Source organism: Microcebus murinus, chromosome 12, assembly GCF_040939455.1.
Source record: "Microcebus murinus isolate Inina chromosome 12, M.murinus_Inina_mat1.0, whole genome shotgun sequence".
Taxonomy (NCBI): domain Eukaryota; kingdom Metazoa; phylum Chordata; class Mammalia; order Primates; family Cheirogaleidae; genus Microcebus; species Microcebus murinus.
The window spans coordinates 61,890,889-61,910,425 of NC_134115.1; the positions used below are offsets into that span (position 1 = coordinate 61,890,889).

The 19,537-nt window shown below is 45.1% G+C and overlaps 1 protein-coding gene across 3 annotated transcripts in view; it reads right to left on the reverse strand.

The window, feature by feature from the left end:
• Window positions 1-6,796, reverse strand: part of TBC1D2 (TBC1 domain family member 2) — a 47,394-nt gene extending 40,598 nt beyond the window's left edge. Inside the window, exons 1-2 of one of the 3 annotated variants that reach the window (XM_012769022.2) lie at window positions 5,857-6,796; window positions 2,456-2,585 (exon numbers count right to left, since the gene is read on the reverse strand). In XM_012769022.2, coding sequence (XP_012624476.2) covers window positions 2,456-2,585; window positions 5,857-6,231 — 505 coding nt within the window. In that variant the 5' untranslated portion in view covers window positions 6,232-6,796. The remainder of the gene's footprint in view (window positions 1-2,455; window positions 2,586-5,856) is intronic. The other 2 variants (XM_076008866.1, XM_012769027.3) reach the window with 2 other exon arrangements.
• Window positions 6,797-19,537: the final 12,741 nt, after the last annotated feature.

The window sequence follows — 19,537 nt, forward strand, 5'->3', positions numbered from 1 at the left end:
GGGGAGGATAAGGGTCAAGGCTGATGTACTCAGTTTTGGACACGCAAAGCATCCAGGTACAGAGGTCCAGGATGTGCTTGGTGACAACTCCTGTCCTTGCCTATTCAGCCTACATGTCAACTGAGGATGAGGCAACTTAGACACTCTGTAGCCTTGTGCTGGGACCTGGTTTTCCATGTTCTTGCAGGGGCAGCTGTGAGGTGGTCTATCTCAATTCTAAAACCTGCCAATCATGTTCCTGGCTGCAGCATGCAGGTGGGAGGGTGTAATCTCCTGAGCTCATCCATGCTGGGATGTTGTTCTAAGATCTGGGATCAAGAAACTTCATTTGTAAGCCATGAGGGTGCAATGGAATCTGTCTTATGAGAATACCAGGTATAAAATCACTGATCTACCCAGCTCTCTGTAGAAAACCACATGCATAAGCACCAAGCACGACACTGCATTTTCTCATTAACCCTCCTCATGGAAACTCTGTAGAAGTGTTATTTCTTGAGACCTTCCCATAATTATTGTCAAAATAGTAGCTAACATTCATTGGACTCTGATCATGTGTAGGCATTGTTCTAACCATTTTAGGTGTATGGATTTATTTAATCCTATAATAACCCTAAGAAGGTTACAGGGAAGAAAACTGAAGCTCAGAAAGGTTAAATGACTTACAGAATCAATGTGATACCTATTAAAATCCCATCAGCATTCTTCACAGATATAGAAAAAATAATTTTACACTTTGTATGGAACCAAAGAAGACCCCGAATATCAAAAGCAATTCTAGGCAACAAAAACAAAATGGGAGGTATTAATATGCCAGATATCAAACTATACTACAAAGCTTTAGTAATTAAATCAATCTGGTATTGGCACAAAAATAGGAATATTGACCAGTGGAACAGCTCTGAGAATCCTGATATAAAACCATCCTCATATAGCCATCTAATCTTTGACAAAGCAGACAAAAACGTACGCTGGGGAAAAGAATCCCTTTTCAATAAATGGTGCTAGGAAAACTGGATAGCCACTTGTAGAAGGCTAAAGCAGGACCCACACCTTTCACCTCTCACAAAAATCAACTTATGCTGGATAACAGACTTAAACCTAAGGTATGAAACTATTAGAATTCTAGAGGAAAATGTTGGAAACACTCTCCTAGAGATCGGCCTAGGCAAAGAGTTTATGAAGAAGTCCCCAAAAGCAATCACAGCAGCAACAAAAATAAATAAATGGGACATGATCAAACTACAAAGCTTCTGCCCAGCCAAAGAAACAGTCCTGAAAGTAAACAGACAACCTACAGAATGGGAGAAAATTTTTGCATCCTAAGCATCTGATAAAGGGCTGATAACTAAAATATACTTAGAACTCATGAAAATTAGCAAGAAAAAAATCAAATAACCCTATTAAAAAGTGGGCAAAGGACTTGAACAGAAAGTTCTCTAAAGAAGACAGAAGAATGGCCAAACAAACATTGAAAAAATGCTCAACATCTCTAATCATCAGGGAAATGAAAATCAAAACCACAATGAGATATCACTTAACTCTAGTGAGAATGGCCTTTATCAAAAAGTCTTCAAACAAGAAATGCTGGCATGGATGTGGAGAGAGAGGAACACTCCTACGCTGCTGGTGGGACTGCAAACTAGTTCAACCTCTGTGGAAAGCAATATGGAGATACCTTAAAGCAATACAAGTGGATTTACCATTTGATCCAGCAATCCCATTACTGGGCATCTACCCAAAAGATCCAATGACACTCTACAAAAAAGACACCTGCACTCGAATGTTTACAGCAGCACAATTCATAATTGCAAGGCTGTGGAAACAGCCCAAGTGCCCATCAATCCAAGAATGGATTAATAAAATGTGGTATATGTATACCATGGAGTACTATTCAGCTCTAAGAAACAATGGTGACATAGCACATCTTATATTTTCCTGGTTAGAGCTGGAACCCATACCACTAAGTGAAGTATCCCAAGAATGGAAAAACAAGCACCACATATACTCACCAGCAAAGTGGTATTAACTGAGTAGCACCTAAGTGGACAGATAGGTACTACAGTAATAGGGTATAGAGCAGGTGGGAGGGGGGAGGGGGATGGGCATATATACATACATAATGAGTGAGATGTGCACCATCTGGGGGATGGTCATGCTGGAAACTCAGACTTGTGGGGGCAGGGGGGGAAAGGGCATTTATTGAAACCTTAAAATTTGTACCCCCATAATATGCCGAAATAAAAAAAAATAAAAAAAAAAAAGAAAGGTTAAATGACTTCCCTAAAATCACACAGAATTAGGATTTGAGCCCAGGCAGTCTGGCCTCCAAGCCCAAATTCTTGCCCTAACTAATCCTGAGCCACATCCCAGGCTCCTCCCGCTCACTCAACAGGAAGGTAAAGGCATAATCACCAGAGCCCTGGGTGTGCGGACAGGAGGCCAGCCCCTTGGGTACCTAGCTCCAGGTGCAGGGCGGGCCCATTCCCAGCCAGGGTGGCTTCAGGCGCAGGCGGGCTGTTGTGGAACTCCCAGCGCTTCATCTGCAGCTGCTGCAGCCAGTACAGCATCACTTGCTTGGTGGCGGCCTGAGAAGCACAAGGATTAGTTGGCAAGGCCCTGCGCCTGCAGGGTGGCACTGGGTGTGGGACAGGAACTCTCTCTTTCCCAGAAAAAAAAAAAAGGTCACTGTGGGTAGGTATTCACCTCTGAAAGGCCACATGCTTCTAGGCCACAGAAGGTAATCAGGGTCTGGTCTCCCACTTAAAGGTTCCTTAACTGTTCTGGGCCTCAGTTTCCTCATCTGTACTACGGTGACAATAAGGTACATTTTCTAGGGCAGGTATGAGGATGAAATAAGATAAGGAATGTAAAGTGCCCCACCCAGTACGTGACACACAGTAGGTACTCAAAATGTGCTCACCAGACAGAGGGATTTGGAGGTGCTGTGGGAGAGGAGAAGGACTTTGGAATTCTCACTTGGGTGGGGACCTGGTGCCATCACTATCTTCCTCTGTGACAGCCCTAAGTCTCTGCTACCTTTTAGTGAAATGGAGGTGATCCCTCCTGCTTTGGGAAAGCAATGAATCACGAATATGAATGAGGACTGGACAGCCACATGCTGTGACAACATGGTGGCACCTTCCAGGTGCTCTAGCACATCAAATAAGTTAATGGTAAATGCTGGTCATCAGTCTCCTAGCACTGGATAGTCCAAACACCCACTTTCACATCCATTCACTCCCTGGATCCTCTAGGAGCAGGACAAGGGAGGACTGATCAGTCCTTTCCACAAATGAAGAAATGAAGGCCCTGAAGCTTCCCTGGCTTGTGGTGGTAGAGCTGGTCCCAGAACCCAGTGCCCCACTTCTAAACCAGAGAATTCTGCTGGGATTTATGGCCAGGAGATCTGTGGCTTCCATAAAGGAGGCCTGAGATCAGCTGAGGTGGGCTGCAGAAGACAGGCAGCTCGCTGGGGGTGGATGGGGAGCCCCACAGACCTGCCCATGATCAAGGCCGCGAGAGAATAGCAGCAGGCTAGTGGCAACTGGGGCAAGCTCTGCCTCTCAGGGGTCCACAGGTGTGTACTAGGCCGGGAGCTTCATGAAAGAGACCCTCAGCCTGTCGTGCAGGTATCAACGAGACAAAATGATGCCCACCAGTCTTCTCTTTCTGTGCACTTGCCCTAAGAGACCTCAGCCCTCCCAAGGTCAGGGCTTCACCATGACCTTAATACTGACAAGCTCCTGCCAAACCCAAATACCCCACTGTATTAATTCATTTGACAAGTGTACATCAAGCACCTATTACATTTGTCAGGACTGTGCTAGGTGCTGGAGATACAGGGCTGAGCCAACACACATGGTCCCTGTCCTCCTGCAGGGGCCATGTACCTAGATGTCCCATGGGTGCCTCATCCTGAGTTCCCTCCCATCAGTGAGTAACCAGGCAGTAAGCCAGTTAATTACTCCAGCCACCCTGATGTCCTCCCACATTTTACTTCCCTACAACCCCAAGCCACCTCCACTGTTGCCCTCCCCACGGCCACAGCTCCCGATCACCTCCTGATGGGCTCCCTGACTACCAGCATTGCCTTCCCCTAACTTGTTCTCTACCCAATAGCCGGCCTTAGCTTCCTAAACATTCTAATCTCAGTGTTCCTTGCTCAAAGCTCTTTGACAATTTCCCACAGCCTACAGGACAAAGTCCAGGCTCCTTGGCTTAACTCATAAGTGCCCCACCCCTGGGCCTCTGCTCTCCAACTCCATCCTTCTGGCCCCTCTGTATCCCCAGCTCCTATGAGTTCCTGGACACTCGGGGCTGGATCACCTTTTACTATCTTTGCCTGTGGGGCTCTCTTGACCTGGAATACCTTCTCTTCCTTGTCTGCTCATCACACACCTATTTCTTCTTTCAAGCCTCAAGTGTTGGTCCCTCCTCCACGATGCCTTTCTGGCTAGGCCCTCCCCCCATCAGTGGAAATGACCCCTCCTGTCGCGACATTTTCTTGTACAGACTTATACAGAATCTCTATAGAATGTTTTACTGTGTGTGCCAGTTTGCCTGTCAGTCTCTCTCTCCAGAACCAGAGGGCAGGGCTGATCTGGTGTCACACCCCAGAGCCTAGAATTGAGCCAAGCCCATGCATGGAATGGTGGAAGAGCAAATACCACGTACACAGGCCCTGTATACAGCATTCAGCCTGTGGAAGAGACCCAGGAACCACATGACCTCTAAGATGCCTTCCTTGGCCTGGAATTTGTGGTTTCCAAGATTTTAACCAAGTCCCCAGCCTGGTCACCAGCTAAGCCCCGTCAGTAAAGGAACCGAACCTGTGGGCATCCATGCATGCCTAGTTAGCTGGCAGTGGGGATGGAGGAGTAGAAAGAGGGGGACACGATGAGGAAGGCTATCTCTTGGCACACTCTTCTCTGATACCCACAGAACTCTTGGCCCAGATATGTCTTTCCAATTAAATTACAGGACACCTTGTCTTGACATGAGCATTCTGACCTTGGTTCTGTCATCCTATGTATATATGTGTGTTTATTCAACATTCATTCCATACCCACTAGGTGCTAGGCTATACTCTAGGCTGAGATTAATTCAATAATTTGTAGGTGCCTGTGATGTGCCAGATGCCTACAAACTACCTAGGTTCTGAGTGGTTAAGTAACTCACCCATGGTCACACAGCTATTAAGTAGCAAACGTACAATTTCAATCCAAGCCTGTTTGACTTCAAAATATGTGGTCTTTCCACTATTTGAGGCTTTCTCAGTTAAACATGATCATAAAACAAATTTACCTATTGCTGCGGACAGAAAAAACAGGTTTAGACATGCCCGGATGAATAATCTAGGCTGATCAGTGAAACCTAAGTGTTTATCTTCCTAATCCCTGCCAAAGTCTCAGCATTCACTCCCCTTGGCCAAAACATTAAGAAAAGTGAATCAGATTCCTGGCCTTGAGAGAGGATTGCAAAGACTGTATTTGTCTATACTTCAGTCCCAAGAAAGCTAAGGTAACTATATTGTTAGGGATACCCCGAAGTAAAGTTTTGAAACAGCACCAAGAAATAGAAAGATTCCCAGTGTGGATTACACCATTCTCTAGATGCCTGACCTCAGGCCAGTCACTTTATCTATGACTCAGTTTCTTGACTCCTAATATGGGTCCATCAACCCTGCCTTGTGGGAACCCGATTAGGAAATGGGTGTGAATGCGCTTTAGAAAGCACAAGGTTCTGGGAACACGCCGGTGATCTCTGTTCCAGTCAATTTACTGTGACCGCAAACCCGCGCCCAGCCATGCCCTTGGGAACTCATCCAGGATGGAAGGAGAAAACCCTTCCATTTACCTTCAGGGTCACAACCCGGCTGGGAGTCTTGATTTCGAAAGTCCCCTCCTCGGCGTCAGCCTTGCAGTCAAAGATCGCACCGGAGAGGTCGATGCTGCCCAAAGGATTAGCATCCTGCGCGGTCCGCGAATAATAGAGATGACATTTCCTCTCGTCGTAGAAGAACCAGCGGGATTTCCAGCCCCGGATGGGCCCTTTGCCGCCAAATTTACTTAAATACCCACAGAGCTTCTTCGGGGCCGCCTCCAGGGGCCGCGTGCTGCCCTCCGACTCCTCGGGAGGCCACTCCTCGGGGCCCCTGGCAGAACCCGCGGGCTCTGCGGACCCGGGGCCGGACGAGCCAGACTCCCGGGCGTTCTCCGGGGCGTCCTCCATCGCTGCTAGCCGGCGACCGCAGGGGGCAAGGGAACCGCGGAGGGACAACGCGTCCACGGAGAGCCGAGAGTTCGGCAGGACACAAGGGAGAAATCTTGGAGACTTAGCAGGGACCTCCCAAGAGGGAGACACCTGGGCGGGGGCGGAGTCAGTGGAGCACCCGCCCCTGCGAGACGGTGGGGACGCTGCTGGCTGCCCGGCGTGCTCCTCAAAGACCTCAAACCCAGATTACGGAGACTGGCCACGCCCCCGCCTACAGGCCACGCCCCAAAGCCCTCTATCCGCTCCTCTCAGCCCAAACTACTTCCGGCTTTTCCCTGCGCCAGTCAGCCATCTTTACTGAGGGCAGCTGGGGTGCCCGGCCTCAAGTTAAAGGCGTGGTGGCACTGGCCTAGGTTAACCATGAGGAAAGACGCTTGTCCCTGGCTACACTGCCCTGGTAGCTCGCCTGGTAACATACACAGATAGTGCCTTCTTGCGCTTCATGGGCCTCCCGCCTTTTTCCTGCAGGTGCGCAGGCCACCGTCGGACGGCGCATCACGCGGCCATTGGCTGAGAGGGACGCGGGGCTTGGGCCCTATTTCCGGCGCCGCTCCGGGCGCGCGGCTCCCGGGCGCTGCTGGTCCACCTGTAACTAGGCTGTGTTCCCGAACACCGCAGTGGATCTCAGCGGACGGCCTTCTTGTACTTAGGCTGGCCGTTGTGGCCTCCCGCCCTCTGTCCTGGCCCCCCTTCGCCTCCTAACAGCGCCGGTCGCGTTGCGTGGGGTGCCCGGGCCCAGCCGCTGCGCTGCGGGAACTCATTGCCACGCCTGGGGCGTGGTTGGGCTCGGTACAATTTGTAAATAAATGAAAGTACCTGGGTCTGACTAATTCGCTCTATTTCTGCCTCATTTTACCTCTTCTCCTTGAATTTCTCCCTTTGTCTAAGGCGCATTCTCTACCACAGCTGTGGAGCCCATTTCCGCCCACCTCTTGATTCTGTTTTTCTCCTGCCCTTCTGTTCAGCTCCTCTTTAGCTGCTGCCCCTCGGCCATCCTTAACGAAGCCCTCGTGCACGCTCCGTGATGTCGGTGGGGAGCGGCGTGGGGTAAAGGTGAGGGCTCTGGAGTCCATTCCCATAATTTTCAGATGCCAACTCTGCAATGGTGAGCAATTGACTCCACCTAAGTCTGTTTTCTCATCTATAAAAATGGAACCAATGATAACCCCTCTCCCCGCTACCTGGTAGATTTAAGGTGACGCTAAGGAGAATTAGGTTCCTTTGCAAGGGCCGCTGAATTGTAGTCTTCCAGGTGGGAAGGTTGTAAGCAGAAAGCATTTCTCCTAAATGCTGGAAGAGAGCTCTTAAGTTGTTATGGTTTATTTTCTTACTCTAAATGAACATTCATCGTTGTACCTAATTTTGTGTTCATAATTTTGCCATTTTTTCCCTCAGTAGTGTATAAATTCCAATCCCCACAAAACCTGGATCTACACCTGTCTAGAGTTGTTTCGATAATTAAATAATACATGTGACACTCTTAGCACAAAATGTGGGACACAATAAATGCTCAATAAATGTTAGCTGTAATTAAAGATGGATAAAGTAGACCTCAAGGCACAAAGCATTAAGCCACAAAGATGGTAGATTATACAGTAGAGTTTACACCATTGAAAATTGGGAAATACTACAATAGAGATTTCAACACACCACTTTTAGCCTTTGTAACATTTGTTAGAAAATAACAAGAAATAAAGATACAAAGATCAAAGTGCTATAATAAGCACTCTACTTAATTAAGTAGTAAAGATCTAGTCTTTTCATATTATGTCCCATGTCAAAAAGAAAGTTTTGGTTTCAAAAAGCAGAATATATGTAAGCAAGTGCTTTGGCCACAATGCATGAAAATTTGAAAATAATACCGAAAAGTCAACCAAATAATCTGATCTCTTGGAAATAAAAACAAATTTCCTACATAACTGTTGGGTAAAAGAGGAACTAGAAGTTGCCATTATAAATTATTTGATGGGGGAGAGTAGAAGACAATAAAAAGTGTACATATCAAAATTCAGCGTTGAATGATCAGTCACTGGAGTCATATGGACTCCAGTATAGAATTCTAATGATTAGAATTAGAATTCAATGATTATTAACTCTGTGACTTTGGCTAAGTTATTTGACTTCTCTGAGCTTTACTTTTTTCATCTGTAAAATGATGGTAATATTATATTATACTAATGCCTGCTTCATAGGCTTGAAGTGAGGATTGCATAAAACTTATAGAGCACTTATACTACCTCTCATGTAGCAATCACTCAGTAAATGCTAGCTATTATAGGATATAGCCAATGTTCTCAAAAGAAATTTATTATCTTTAAATTATTTATTTATTTATTCATTGATTTATTTTTGAGACAGGGTCTCTCTTTGTCACCAGGGCTAGAGTGGGCTAGAGTGCAGTAGCGTCATCGTAGCTCACTGCAACCTCAAATTCCTGGGATTAAGCAATCCTCCCAACTCAGCCTCCAAAAGTGCTAGGATTGATTATAGGCATGAGCCATGGTGCCAGGCCTAAATGCACATTATTATTTAATAAGAAGATAAAAAGAAGCATTCAACAGAAATGTTATCGGGAAGGGGGAAGGAAACTCAAGAAAAGCAAGAGGAAGGAATTAACAAAGATAAACATTTAAAAAAAAACTTGGATAACAGAAAATTCATACAATTTATAAATAAATTCAGGAGGAGATACTAGGAAAGACCCATGAAATGAATCTGTCAAATCCAGGGAAATAAAAATGCAGAAGGCACATGCAAATACAACATTAGGACAAGGCCTTGGAAAAGCACTCATACAGCTCTTTGTGGATGAGTTTGAAAATATTGGGCATTTGGCTTAGAAAATATAAACTACCAACATTGTCTTCAAAGTAATACATGTATGTATTATGTCATATAACAAACCTGTATATATGATAAAGTAACCATACCATAAAGAAGTTGTGAAGAAAACACACCAGAAAAGGTCCAGTCCTGTCCTCAGCCACCTTCACTATGAGAGCTGGGGAAGGGGCAGTGTATAAGCCCCAGTTGGAGCGCTGGGTGTCGAGAAACCTGGCCGTTGGAATTTCTATCTGTCAGTTACAACCTTTCCGGGCCTTGGCTTCTTCCTCTATAAAATAGAGAACATAATCCCGATTCAGAACATCCCACTGAATGTTTGTTGTTGAAGACCAAAAGGTAATGATGGCAAAATTTTTGGTTTGGTATCCCACATCCTCACTAACATCAACGTGCTCAGGGTCGCTATAGAGGAAAAAGAAATTGAAGGGGGAAAAAAATATTTATGCTTTATGTTTAGGACATTAGTAGAGAATCCCTGTTGATCTAGATGCATCAATTGTTGGAGATCCTAACTGATGCACTTCTGGTTATCACATCAAAAAATGGTCAACACCCCTCCCCACCCTCTCTTCCTTCTGCAATGGTCGGGTTAGCTACAAGCAAGAGGTTGTCAGAAAGCGACATCTTGTGGTCTTTTTGGGTCCTGCCTTCTGGCATACAGTGCTTGGTTCTTCCAAGTTCTTTTGTCAAGGCAAAAAGCAACACTCCCTTTCATCACCCAAACAGGCAGGTTACTAATTTGACACCCTTAAAATCAATATATCTTAAATTTTATTCCTTTTACCCATGTATTTGGTGAAAGCATGAGCAAATGATTTTCTACCAACAAAATCATGTATTTGTATTCAGTAGAAGAGTTTATTACATGCATTAATAAAACATTATACTTCAAGTTATTTAGTGTTGTTTTTCCACATCAATTTTTACCTTTTCTTACTACAGGATAATTTTACTTCTTTTATCAAGGAAGGAACAACTTACAGGAATATGGTTATACAGTTTTATTGAAAATACATTTTAAAAATGTCATGCTTTCTGGTCAGCAAAACATCATGTGCTTCCTAACATATCTATTTTTTTGAAGAATATCATTTTCAATTGATAGTAAGCCCAAAGAATTTATGTTTGACACATGATTTTCAAGTACTTATGTTTTAAGTTAATTAGGTTGATTTAAACCCACAAGTCATTTGTAAGTGGGATTTCTCATTGGTAGTTCTTCCATAAATGTCAATTTAGACAAACGGTGATTATTGGAAACTGGGGGACAGAGAAACAATGTTTATTTTTGCATGAATACCTCATAATATAACAGGATAGCAGAGGCCAAAATGGGCTCCTCAGCTACCTGGCAGGATCATTGTAAGGAGTGACGGCTCCATCCGTCAAATCTTGCTTGACTGAACATAATGGAAATTCAGTTCCACGTGTCAAGCACAACGTTTAGTGATAGAACCTTGAAAGAAATTACCTGACACTGCAGACATTGAACACTGTCCCATTTTTTATTCCATTTCAAATTCTGAATGTGAAACGGATTCTGAAAAAGGAACTTTTGCTCCAGGGAAACTTCCTTTTGAAATTATTTTATCTCTTAATGAATAAAAAAACACAGGGGATATTTTTAGTTTAATTTTCACAAATTTATAAGCCAGAGAAATGAAAAACTAGACTTCTGTGCTTCCTGTTCTTGGTATGCTTGGCAAGAAATGTAACAAAATCTTTTAGTGGGTGGAGAAAGGAAATTCCCATTGGAAATTAGGCATCAAATCTGGCAGTGTCTTCATAAATTTTCTACTGTCTCTGGAGTTAGATTGTCTGGATTTGATTTCCGGCTCCATCACTTGCTAGCTGTGCCACCTGGGAGAAGTTACATAACCGCTCTGTGCCTGAGTTTCTTCATCTGTATAAATGAGAATCATTATGATACCTCTCCCACAGTGTTATGTGATTATGTGACATACACTGTGTCCAGCACTTAAGCACAGCGTCTGACTTATAGAAAGCATTTGATAAATGTTATCTACTACTAATATTATTATGAGTGCTAGGAATCATTGTTTCTTTGGGCTAGTAGGAAACACTCAACATTCATTTGATCCAGTTCATTGTCCAAACCCTTGTTTTCATTCCAGGATACCAGAAAAGCCAATTTTTCTGTTTCTTGCTGGTTTCATTAAGTAACGGGAGGCTCTGAGAATTTCCTAAATAGGAGTCCACTAGATAGCAATGTTCCTTCAACAAGGAATAATGTCCCTTTAAACATGTAAAATGGACTGGACACAATACTATTACTATGGGAGGCTGAGGAGGGAGGATCACTTGAGGCCAAGAGTTGGAAACCAGCCTAAGCAAACAAAATGAACCCATCTCTACAAATAAATAGAAAAAAATGGCTGCGCATGGTGGTGCATGCCTGTAGTCCCAGTTACTTGGAGGCTGAGGCAGGAGGATTGCTTGAGCCCAGGAGCTTGAGGCTGCAGTGAGCTATGATGACACCACTGCACTCTACCTGGGCAACAGAGTGAGAATCTATCTTGGGGAAAAAAAAGTAAAATGGCCAATGTTCTGAAGATGTGGCATAGCTTCATGATCTACCAATCACAGCAATTCAAGAGGCCGCTTTCTTCCTTCTGTTGGGTTTCTGGGGGCCTATCTCCAGGCCTATGCCTTTTGGTGACATCCTGTGCTGTTCACATGTGCTTCAAATCTCAGAGCAGCTCATGGTGATAGAAGACACGGGGGAGAGAGAGAGAGAGAGAGAGAGAGAGAGAGAGAGAGAGAGAGAGAGAGAGAGAGAGAGAGAGGGAGAATGAATTGAGATGAACACAGCTCTGTATCACTGTTTTATTTTTTATTTTTGAGACAGAATCTTGCTCTGTTGCCCAGGTTACAGTGCCATGGCATCAGCCTAGCTCACAGCAACCTCAAACTCCTGGGCTCAAACGATCCTCCTGTCTCAGCCTCCCGAGTAGCTGGGACTACAGGCATGCACCACCATGCTTGGCAAATTTGTTCTATATATTTTTAGTTGGCCAATTAATTTCTTTCTATTTTTAGTAGAGACGGGGTCTCACTCACCGATCCGCCTGCCTCGGCCTCCCAGAGTGCTAGGATTACAGGCATGAGCCACCTTGCCCAGTCTGTATCACTATTTTAAATGAAGGTAGGGAGCCACAGAATACAGCAAAAGCCACTCACTCAAATGCCTATAGCGAGAAAACAGGTAATATTAAAAACATATTATATATGAGTGAAGTGGGGGGCTAAGTGTAAGCGAAAACAACCCCCCGCACAGGCAGAGTGACAGATGTCAGTTGACACGTGGGTGCTGAGTATAATAGGGAGTGGTGGAGGCTATTCAGATGAAAGGATGGGTGTCTTGTGTAAAGGAGGTCCTCTACTCAGCTCTATTCTGTTTTTCAAGAGAAACCAGAAATGCAAGCCTTATTTACATAATGATAATAACAGTAATAAAAACACTTTGTGGGCAAACATTGTGCTAGCAAAAGAAAACACATCTGTTTCCCTCGTATGACATGCATGTCATCAGTTTGCAGTCTCAGCAACATGGCTCTTTGGGTTTATCCACTCCAACCTCTCACCCACTGTAGGCATTTCTAACATTTTCCTAGTGACCAGTCTGCTCTGTGGAACTCTCTTTCCCACTTGTTTGCAAGTTCCCTTAGTGAGGTCTCAGTCTGGTCTCTCAATGTTCAGTTCCCAAGGGTCTCTGGGCATAAGGATAGACATTTAGATCAATGGAATAGAACCGAAAATCCAGAAATAAACTCTTGAATTTACAGCCAATTGATTTTCTACAAGGATGCCAAGACAATACAGTGGGAGAAAGAATAGTCTTTTCAACAAATGGTGCTAAGACAATTGGATATCCACTTGCAAAAGAATGAAGTTGGACACCTTGCTCACACCTCGCACGAAACTTGACTCAAAATAAATCATAAATGTAAGAGCTAAAACTAAAAACCCTTAGGAGAAAAATAGGGCTAAGTATTTGCCATTTGGAGTTAGGCAAAATCTTTTTAGATATGACACCAAAAGCACAAGCAACAAAAGAAAAAATAAATCAATATGAATTCATCAAAATTAAAAATTTTGGGGGTGATGGGCATACTTATAGACATTACTCAAGCATTACAAACGTGATTCATGTAACCAAAAACATTTGTACCCCCTCAATATTTTGAAATAACAAATAAATAAATCTCATTATAGTGTTAAAAAATTTAAAACCTTAATGCTTTAAAGGACACCATTAAGGAAATGAAAAGATAAGCCATCCAAATGGGAGAAAATATCTATAAATCATGTATCTGATAAAGAACTCATCCCTAGAACTCAATAATAAAAAGACAAATTACCCAATTTTAAAATTGGAAAAGGCTTTCAATGGATATTGCTCCAAAGAAGATACAGCAATGGCCAATAAGCATCTGAAAAGACGCTCAATATTATTAACTATCACAGAAATGCAAACCAAAACCACAATGAGATACTTCACATCCACAAGGTGGCTACTATTAAAAAAAATAGATAATAACAAGTGTTGGTGAGGATATGGAGGAATTGGAGCCCTCATACATCACTGATGGGAATGTAAAATGGTGTAGCTGCAGTGGAAAAGTATGGTAGTTCCTCAAAAGTTTAAACAGAGTTACCAAACGACCCAGCAATTCCACTCCAAATTACATCACCCAAAGAAATGAAAACGTATGTCCACAAAAAACTTGTATGTGAATGTTCATAATATCATAATTTGTAATAGCCAAAAAGTAGAAACAAGCCAAATGCCTATAAACATGGATAAATAATTGTATAAATAAATATATAAACATACTATAGAATATTATTGAACAATGAAAAGAAATGAAGTATTGATCCATGCAACAATACAAATGCACATTGAAAACATTATGCTAAGTGAAAGAAGCCAGTCACAAAGGACCACATATTGCATGATTCCATTTACGTGAAATGTCCAGAATAGGCAAAATTTATAGAGATAGAAAGTAGATTAGTGGTTGCCCAGGGCTGGGGATCTTGGACAATAAGTGACTGCTAATGGGTACTGGGTCTCTTTTTGGAGTGATGAAAATGTTCCCAAATCAGATTGTGGTGATGATTGTACAAGTCTGTGAATATACTAAAAATCATTGAAATGCACACTTTAATAGGGTGAATTGCATGGTATGTGGATTCCATCTCAATAAAGCCATAATAAGGAAAGAATCTCCGGACATTAAAAATCCATTCTTCCTAAGCAGGCCAGACTTGGGGCTCCAGTGGCTTGGGGTAGGGAGAGGGGTGATGTGGTTTGCTTTCCCACTTCTCCTTTTTCTCCAAGATATCACAGAGAGGAGACAGGAGAGGGGAGAGGGATCAAAGCACTTCCTTATGCGACTCCCTGTTGGCTGTCACTTCTTTTCTGCCTAACTGGCTGTCCTTCCCTCTGCGAGGTAGGGGTCTCAGTGCTCCCTCTCCCGTGGGGCTGCCCTGGGGGTCCTTCTGACAGGGTCCCCTGGTGAACCAGTTCTGACTGAGGTTCATCCTCTCCTTCCTCCTCAGCCTGCCCCACGGTGTCCACCCCTCAGCCTCGCACTGGGTGGCTGAAACCCTCCTGACTTTCCTCAGTGTCCATGCAACCCATGGGAAACCCACATCTCCTTGCCAAGCCACACTGGGAATGCCACAGGCCACCCTGGCCCCCACCTCTCCGCCACTCACCCTTCCTTCTCTGCTCCTTTCTCTACAGTCCAGCAGCACCGGGCGTGGGCATTGGGCAGTTCAGCGGTTCTGAAGGTTCCAGATGAAAGGCATCTGCCAGCCTCTTCCTTGATGAGGGGAGACGGAATTGTAACTGGCTCCATGAACAAACACACGTTTTTGCAGTTCTTTTATGTTTTAAGTTTCCAGGCCAGTAAAATTTGTTGGCCAGAACTTTGTAACTTTCTATTTCACTGATCCGTTCTTTTTTGAGTCGCTCTTCAGAAATGGCGGAACCTCCTTGCAGCCACGAAATTAGCTACGAGGCCTTACACCACTGATGGTTCAGAGAAGTCAAGATAAGGGCATTCTACCTCAAATCTTGCCCAAGGACCCACTGAGAAACCCACTCTCATCACCCAGATGCTCATGGGACTGAAAGGATAACCAATATTGCCCCCTGGCTCATTACACTACTAAAATCTGCACTCCAGAAGGGGCTTACCTGTCGTTGTTTTGATCATGCAATGCATGTGCCAGCATGACTTTTCACCGCGCTGCGTGCCCTGCACTCCCCCTGAACGTGTAATGATGCTCACTCACTTCCTGCATTATTCATTTCGCCTCTAGAGAAGCCCCTCACCTGGTCAGTTGGGGAGGTGGATTTGAGGCAGACCTCCCACCTCTCAGTTGACATCTTCCACAGTAAACTTCCTTTCTTCCTTGACAACCCCTGCTGTCTCAGAAATTGGCTTTCTGTGCAGTGAGCAACCGAGCCCGCACAAACATCCCCTTTGCGGGTTTGCTATCAGTGCGGAGGAATACTTCAGGTACCCCAATCTTACAGAGGGAGGAGAATTTATCTAAGCTCACCCACTCCCCAGGGGATGGGAAGAGGTGGCTGCTGCTCCATGAGTTCTGCTCTCTCTTGCCTCCTCCCTCTTTTATATCAGGCTGTGCGAGCAGGATCGGGGGCGACTGGTGAGAGAAGGTGGATGTCGTAGCATCTGTTCTGCAGAAATCCCGTGAAATCATGACTCCCAGCAAGCCCTGCATGGAGATAACAGCCTCCCATCTGGAGGTCCTTTGAACCCAGAATGGAGGCTCTAAAATCAAATCCAGGACTACTTGGCTTTTGCACTGCCAACTTGGAATTTACCCCAGGTGGTCCTCTCCACACTTGGTGGGAAGGTGGTGGCCTTTGATTGCTTCTCCTCCCTCCACCCTTCCCCACACAGTGGAAACGACTTGAACTTTTAGGAGGACACTTTCTGTAGTCTTCAGAAAACGTCTGGATAGAATCATGTTTAGGAGACAGGTTTTTCCTCGATTGATTGGGCCATTGTAGCAAGAAATTGAGAGAGGAAAGGAGTTAACTATGTGGGCTTCTGATACTATTCTGGTCCCAGAACTTTCCCTCTCTCCTTCCTTCTTCCTTCCCTCTCCACTTTCCCCCTCTTTTCTTCTCAATCCATTTTCTCATCAATTTATCTGTAATCTCTTGTTTCACCGAAACAATGCAGAGCTGGCATTTCTTCGCAGGTAGGGTGAACGTCTTCCATCTCACCCCCCCTGTCCTGGGATGTTGGCAGAGTCTGCTCTTGCAGGCCTGGTTCAGTGGTCAGGGCTGGGGTCTGGGGTGGGGGATCTGGTCAACTTGGGAGAGGGTTGTCTCTGAATAGCATCTCTGCTGTTGGCAAAGCTGCCAGCTTCTGGCCCTCAGTGGACAGGCCTCCTTCCTGACGCAGAGGCAGCCCTACCTCCTCAGCTAGCTTTGGCCAACTCTCCGCCCTTACCTTCTCTCCCCTCAAGGAGCTAGTGCCTTCAGAGCTGCTGCCACCACGGCTATGGCAGGCTCTGTAGTCACAGCTGCCCAAGAGCTCTGGCACTGCCACCATCACTCCTGCCCAACCTGAGCTGCCTCTGCTCCCCAGACTCTGCCCCTGCCATCAAAACAAGGTGTCTCCAGAGGCCTAGGGGCTGCCTTGTGAATCTGTCCGAGGAATCCAGGGGCCAGGCATGAACCTGCCGGCATTGCTCCAAACCGCTGGCTGGGCCGGGTCTCCTCATGGTCATGTTGCCTGGGCCAGAGGCTCTCAGGCTGGGGCCTAGGGCCTCAGGTGATGCCGGGGGGGGGGGGGGGGAATCCTGGGGATCTGCAAATCTGTAAAATGGAAAAGGCATTTTCATTTCAAGGTAATCTTTTCTAAAAAAGCATATCCTGGCCATCTGACTCTAGCTACTTCTGACAAGGCCATTTGAGGAAGTGGTAAGAGGGTGTGCTCTCATGCCAGCCTGCTGTGTTCAAGCCCTGGCTCACCCACACCCCAGCTGCGTGACCCAGGACAGCACTCACCTGCTGTGCCCTAGTGCCTTCCGCTGCAAAAGGGTGATAATAATCCTTTCTGCTCCAGGGTCCCTGTGAGAGCTAAGCGAGATTATGCCTGTAAAGCACTTAGCCTAGCACTTAATGGGCCTCTGCACTCAATCACAGCTCCAATTGTGTGTATTATCTGGTGGCCCGGGATTGTCAAGGGCTCATGAGAGAAAAAACAAAGGTGGCCTTAATAGGGAAGCGATGTGTTAGAGCTAAGTGAAGACCAGAGAGCGTGGCATGCTGAATAAATGAAGTTTTCACAGAAGTTTAAATAAAGAAAAGCTGTGTGCTAATTGAGTCATCTCACCAGGCTGGCTGAGCTCGCAGGAATGTGCCCGGGAGCAGTCTGGTGGCGCTGCGTGGTGAGCTGCTGTTCATTTTTCAGCGAAACCTCATCCATCCCATTCCGTCAATGCTGGGAATATGATTTTTATTGGCTTCGTCATTTTGTTTCTATTGAATTTATAGATTTGTTTGGCTTTTAGATGAAAGGTCTAAGCATAAGTTTATTATCTAGTTTGAACATATTTATGTAACTTTTTTAATAAAAATAATATTTTAAGTCAATGCTGTGGTTTAAAATGTGTCCCTGTGTTTTTCAAGTCTGAAAAACATGGCTCTGCATCTTTTGCGTCAAACTTTGGATAGAGGGAAAGCAAATGTATATTCCTTTTGCACAGAAACCCTAACTTCACATTAATTAGTGCCGGAACCGCTGTGGTGGGCAAGAGCAGTCGAGAATAGCCGTGACCTTGGAGAGCGAAGATAGCCAAGCTAACGGCTCTTTAGCATCGCCAGACCCTCCGGGCTGGCGGTTTCTCCACCTTCACCCCACTGCTCAAGCTTTGAGTGTGAACATTATTTTGCAATCCTGTTGACCACGGTGTTACTGGGCTTGTTTTCTAGTATTTCTACCATTGCATCCAGGATGTTTGAGATTTATGGCTCTATGGGATAACATGTTTCCTGTTGCTTATGTAACTTACATGTCAGTAAGGGTGACTCTGCCCTGTGGGATCCAGATGTGATTGATTCCAACTTTCCAGACCTCCCGACCTTGGCACTGGAATGTTTCTGTGAATTTCTGGGGAGCATATATGCTCATGGCCACCTCTTGCTCCAAGTTCCTGCTCGTTCAGAGAGCAGAGAGCATATTTCCTGTCTGCGTCTTGTGGTTGTTTCTTCTTTTATCCTCACTCTGGCTTCCACCCAAACATAGACTTTGCCCTTTTCCTGTGTTTCCACCAATACCCAAAAGGCGTTTACTTGTATAGTAAATGTTACCAAAGGTTTAGGGACATTTTGCAGGATCGGGTGAAATGCAGGGAAGGGAGAGGTTTTATTTTATAGCAACACAAATGGCTTAAAATCAAATGGTTGACATACCTATTCCTGAAAGTCTTTTAGCCACACTGCCCTGTTACTGGACCTTCACCCCTTCCTCTCTCATCTTTCTCTCCTTCCACCCCCAGATTTCTAGTCCTTCCTTACAGAACTGTTCTGCTGTCTCTTTTTAGCTTTATCTTCAGAATCTCACCTTGCCCCTAGCACAGCACATCAAGACACTTTACTTGACAGTGTTCTTCCTAGGAAGCATTCTGTTAAGAGATTAGATGGTTGTTGACTGCCCCACGGCACTGACTGAAGCTGTCCACTTTACATTCCTCCTGTCTGGCTATAGGCTCAGGGTTTACAAAGCACTTTCACCTACATGAGCCTCTTTGGCTATCAGAGCAGCTCCAGGTGAGGTCTCATGTCCATTTTATAGATGTGGGACCAAGAGCTCAGAGAGGTTGAATGAATTGGTCAAAGCCACATAGCCAGGTAAGTGGGGGTGTAGAAGTCCACACCCAGGTCTGGTTATGTTGAGATTTGACCCATGTCATCACACACAGACAGGATGCATGCTGTCTGATCTTTCAGCAATCTGAGGCCACGTGGGTTCCATGGTAAATGATTAACACAAGACAACCCAAGTGTCCTCAGGTGTGGCCATAGCAGCCCCAGCAGGTACGTGCATTCTATGCAGTTGGACTGTCTATGCCTTCCCCTTCTTTCCCTCTTTTGATGGCAAGCTCCTACTCATCTTCAGGTCTAGGTACAGGACTGGCTATGTCATTTGTGGGGTCCAGTACAAAATTAAAATGCTATGCTCCTTGTTCCAAAATTATTAAGAATTTCAAAGCAGTGACTGAAGAGCATTAAGCTAAGCATGGGGCAATTTGAAATGATTGTACAGGTCACAAACCCATGAAGCTAGCCTTGTTTGGAGGCTCTGTCTCTTAGGAAGCATGTCTTGACCCCCTAACTTGGGTAAGG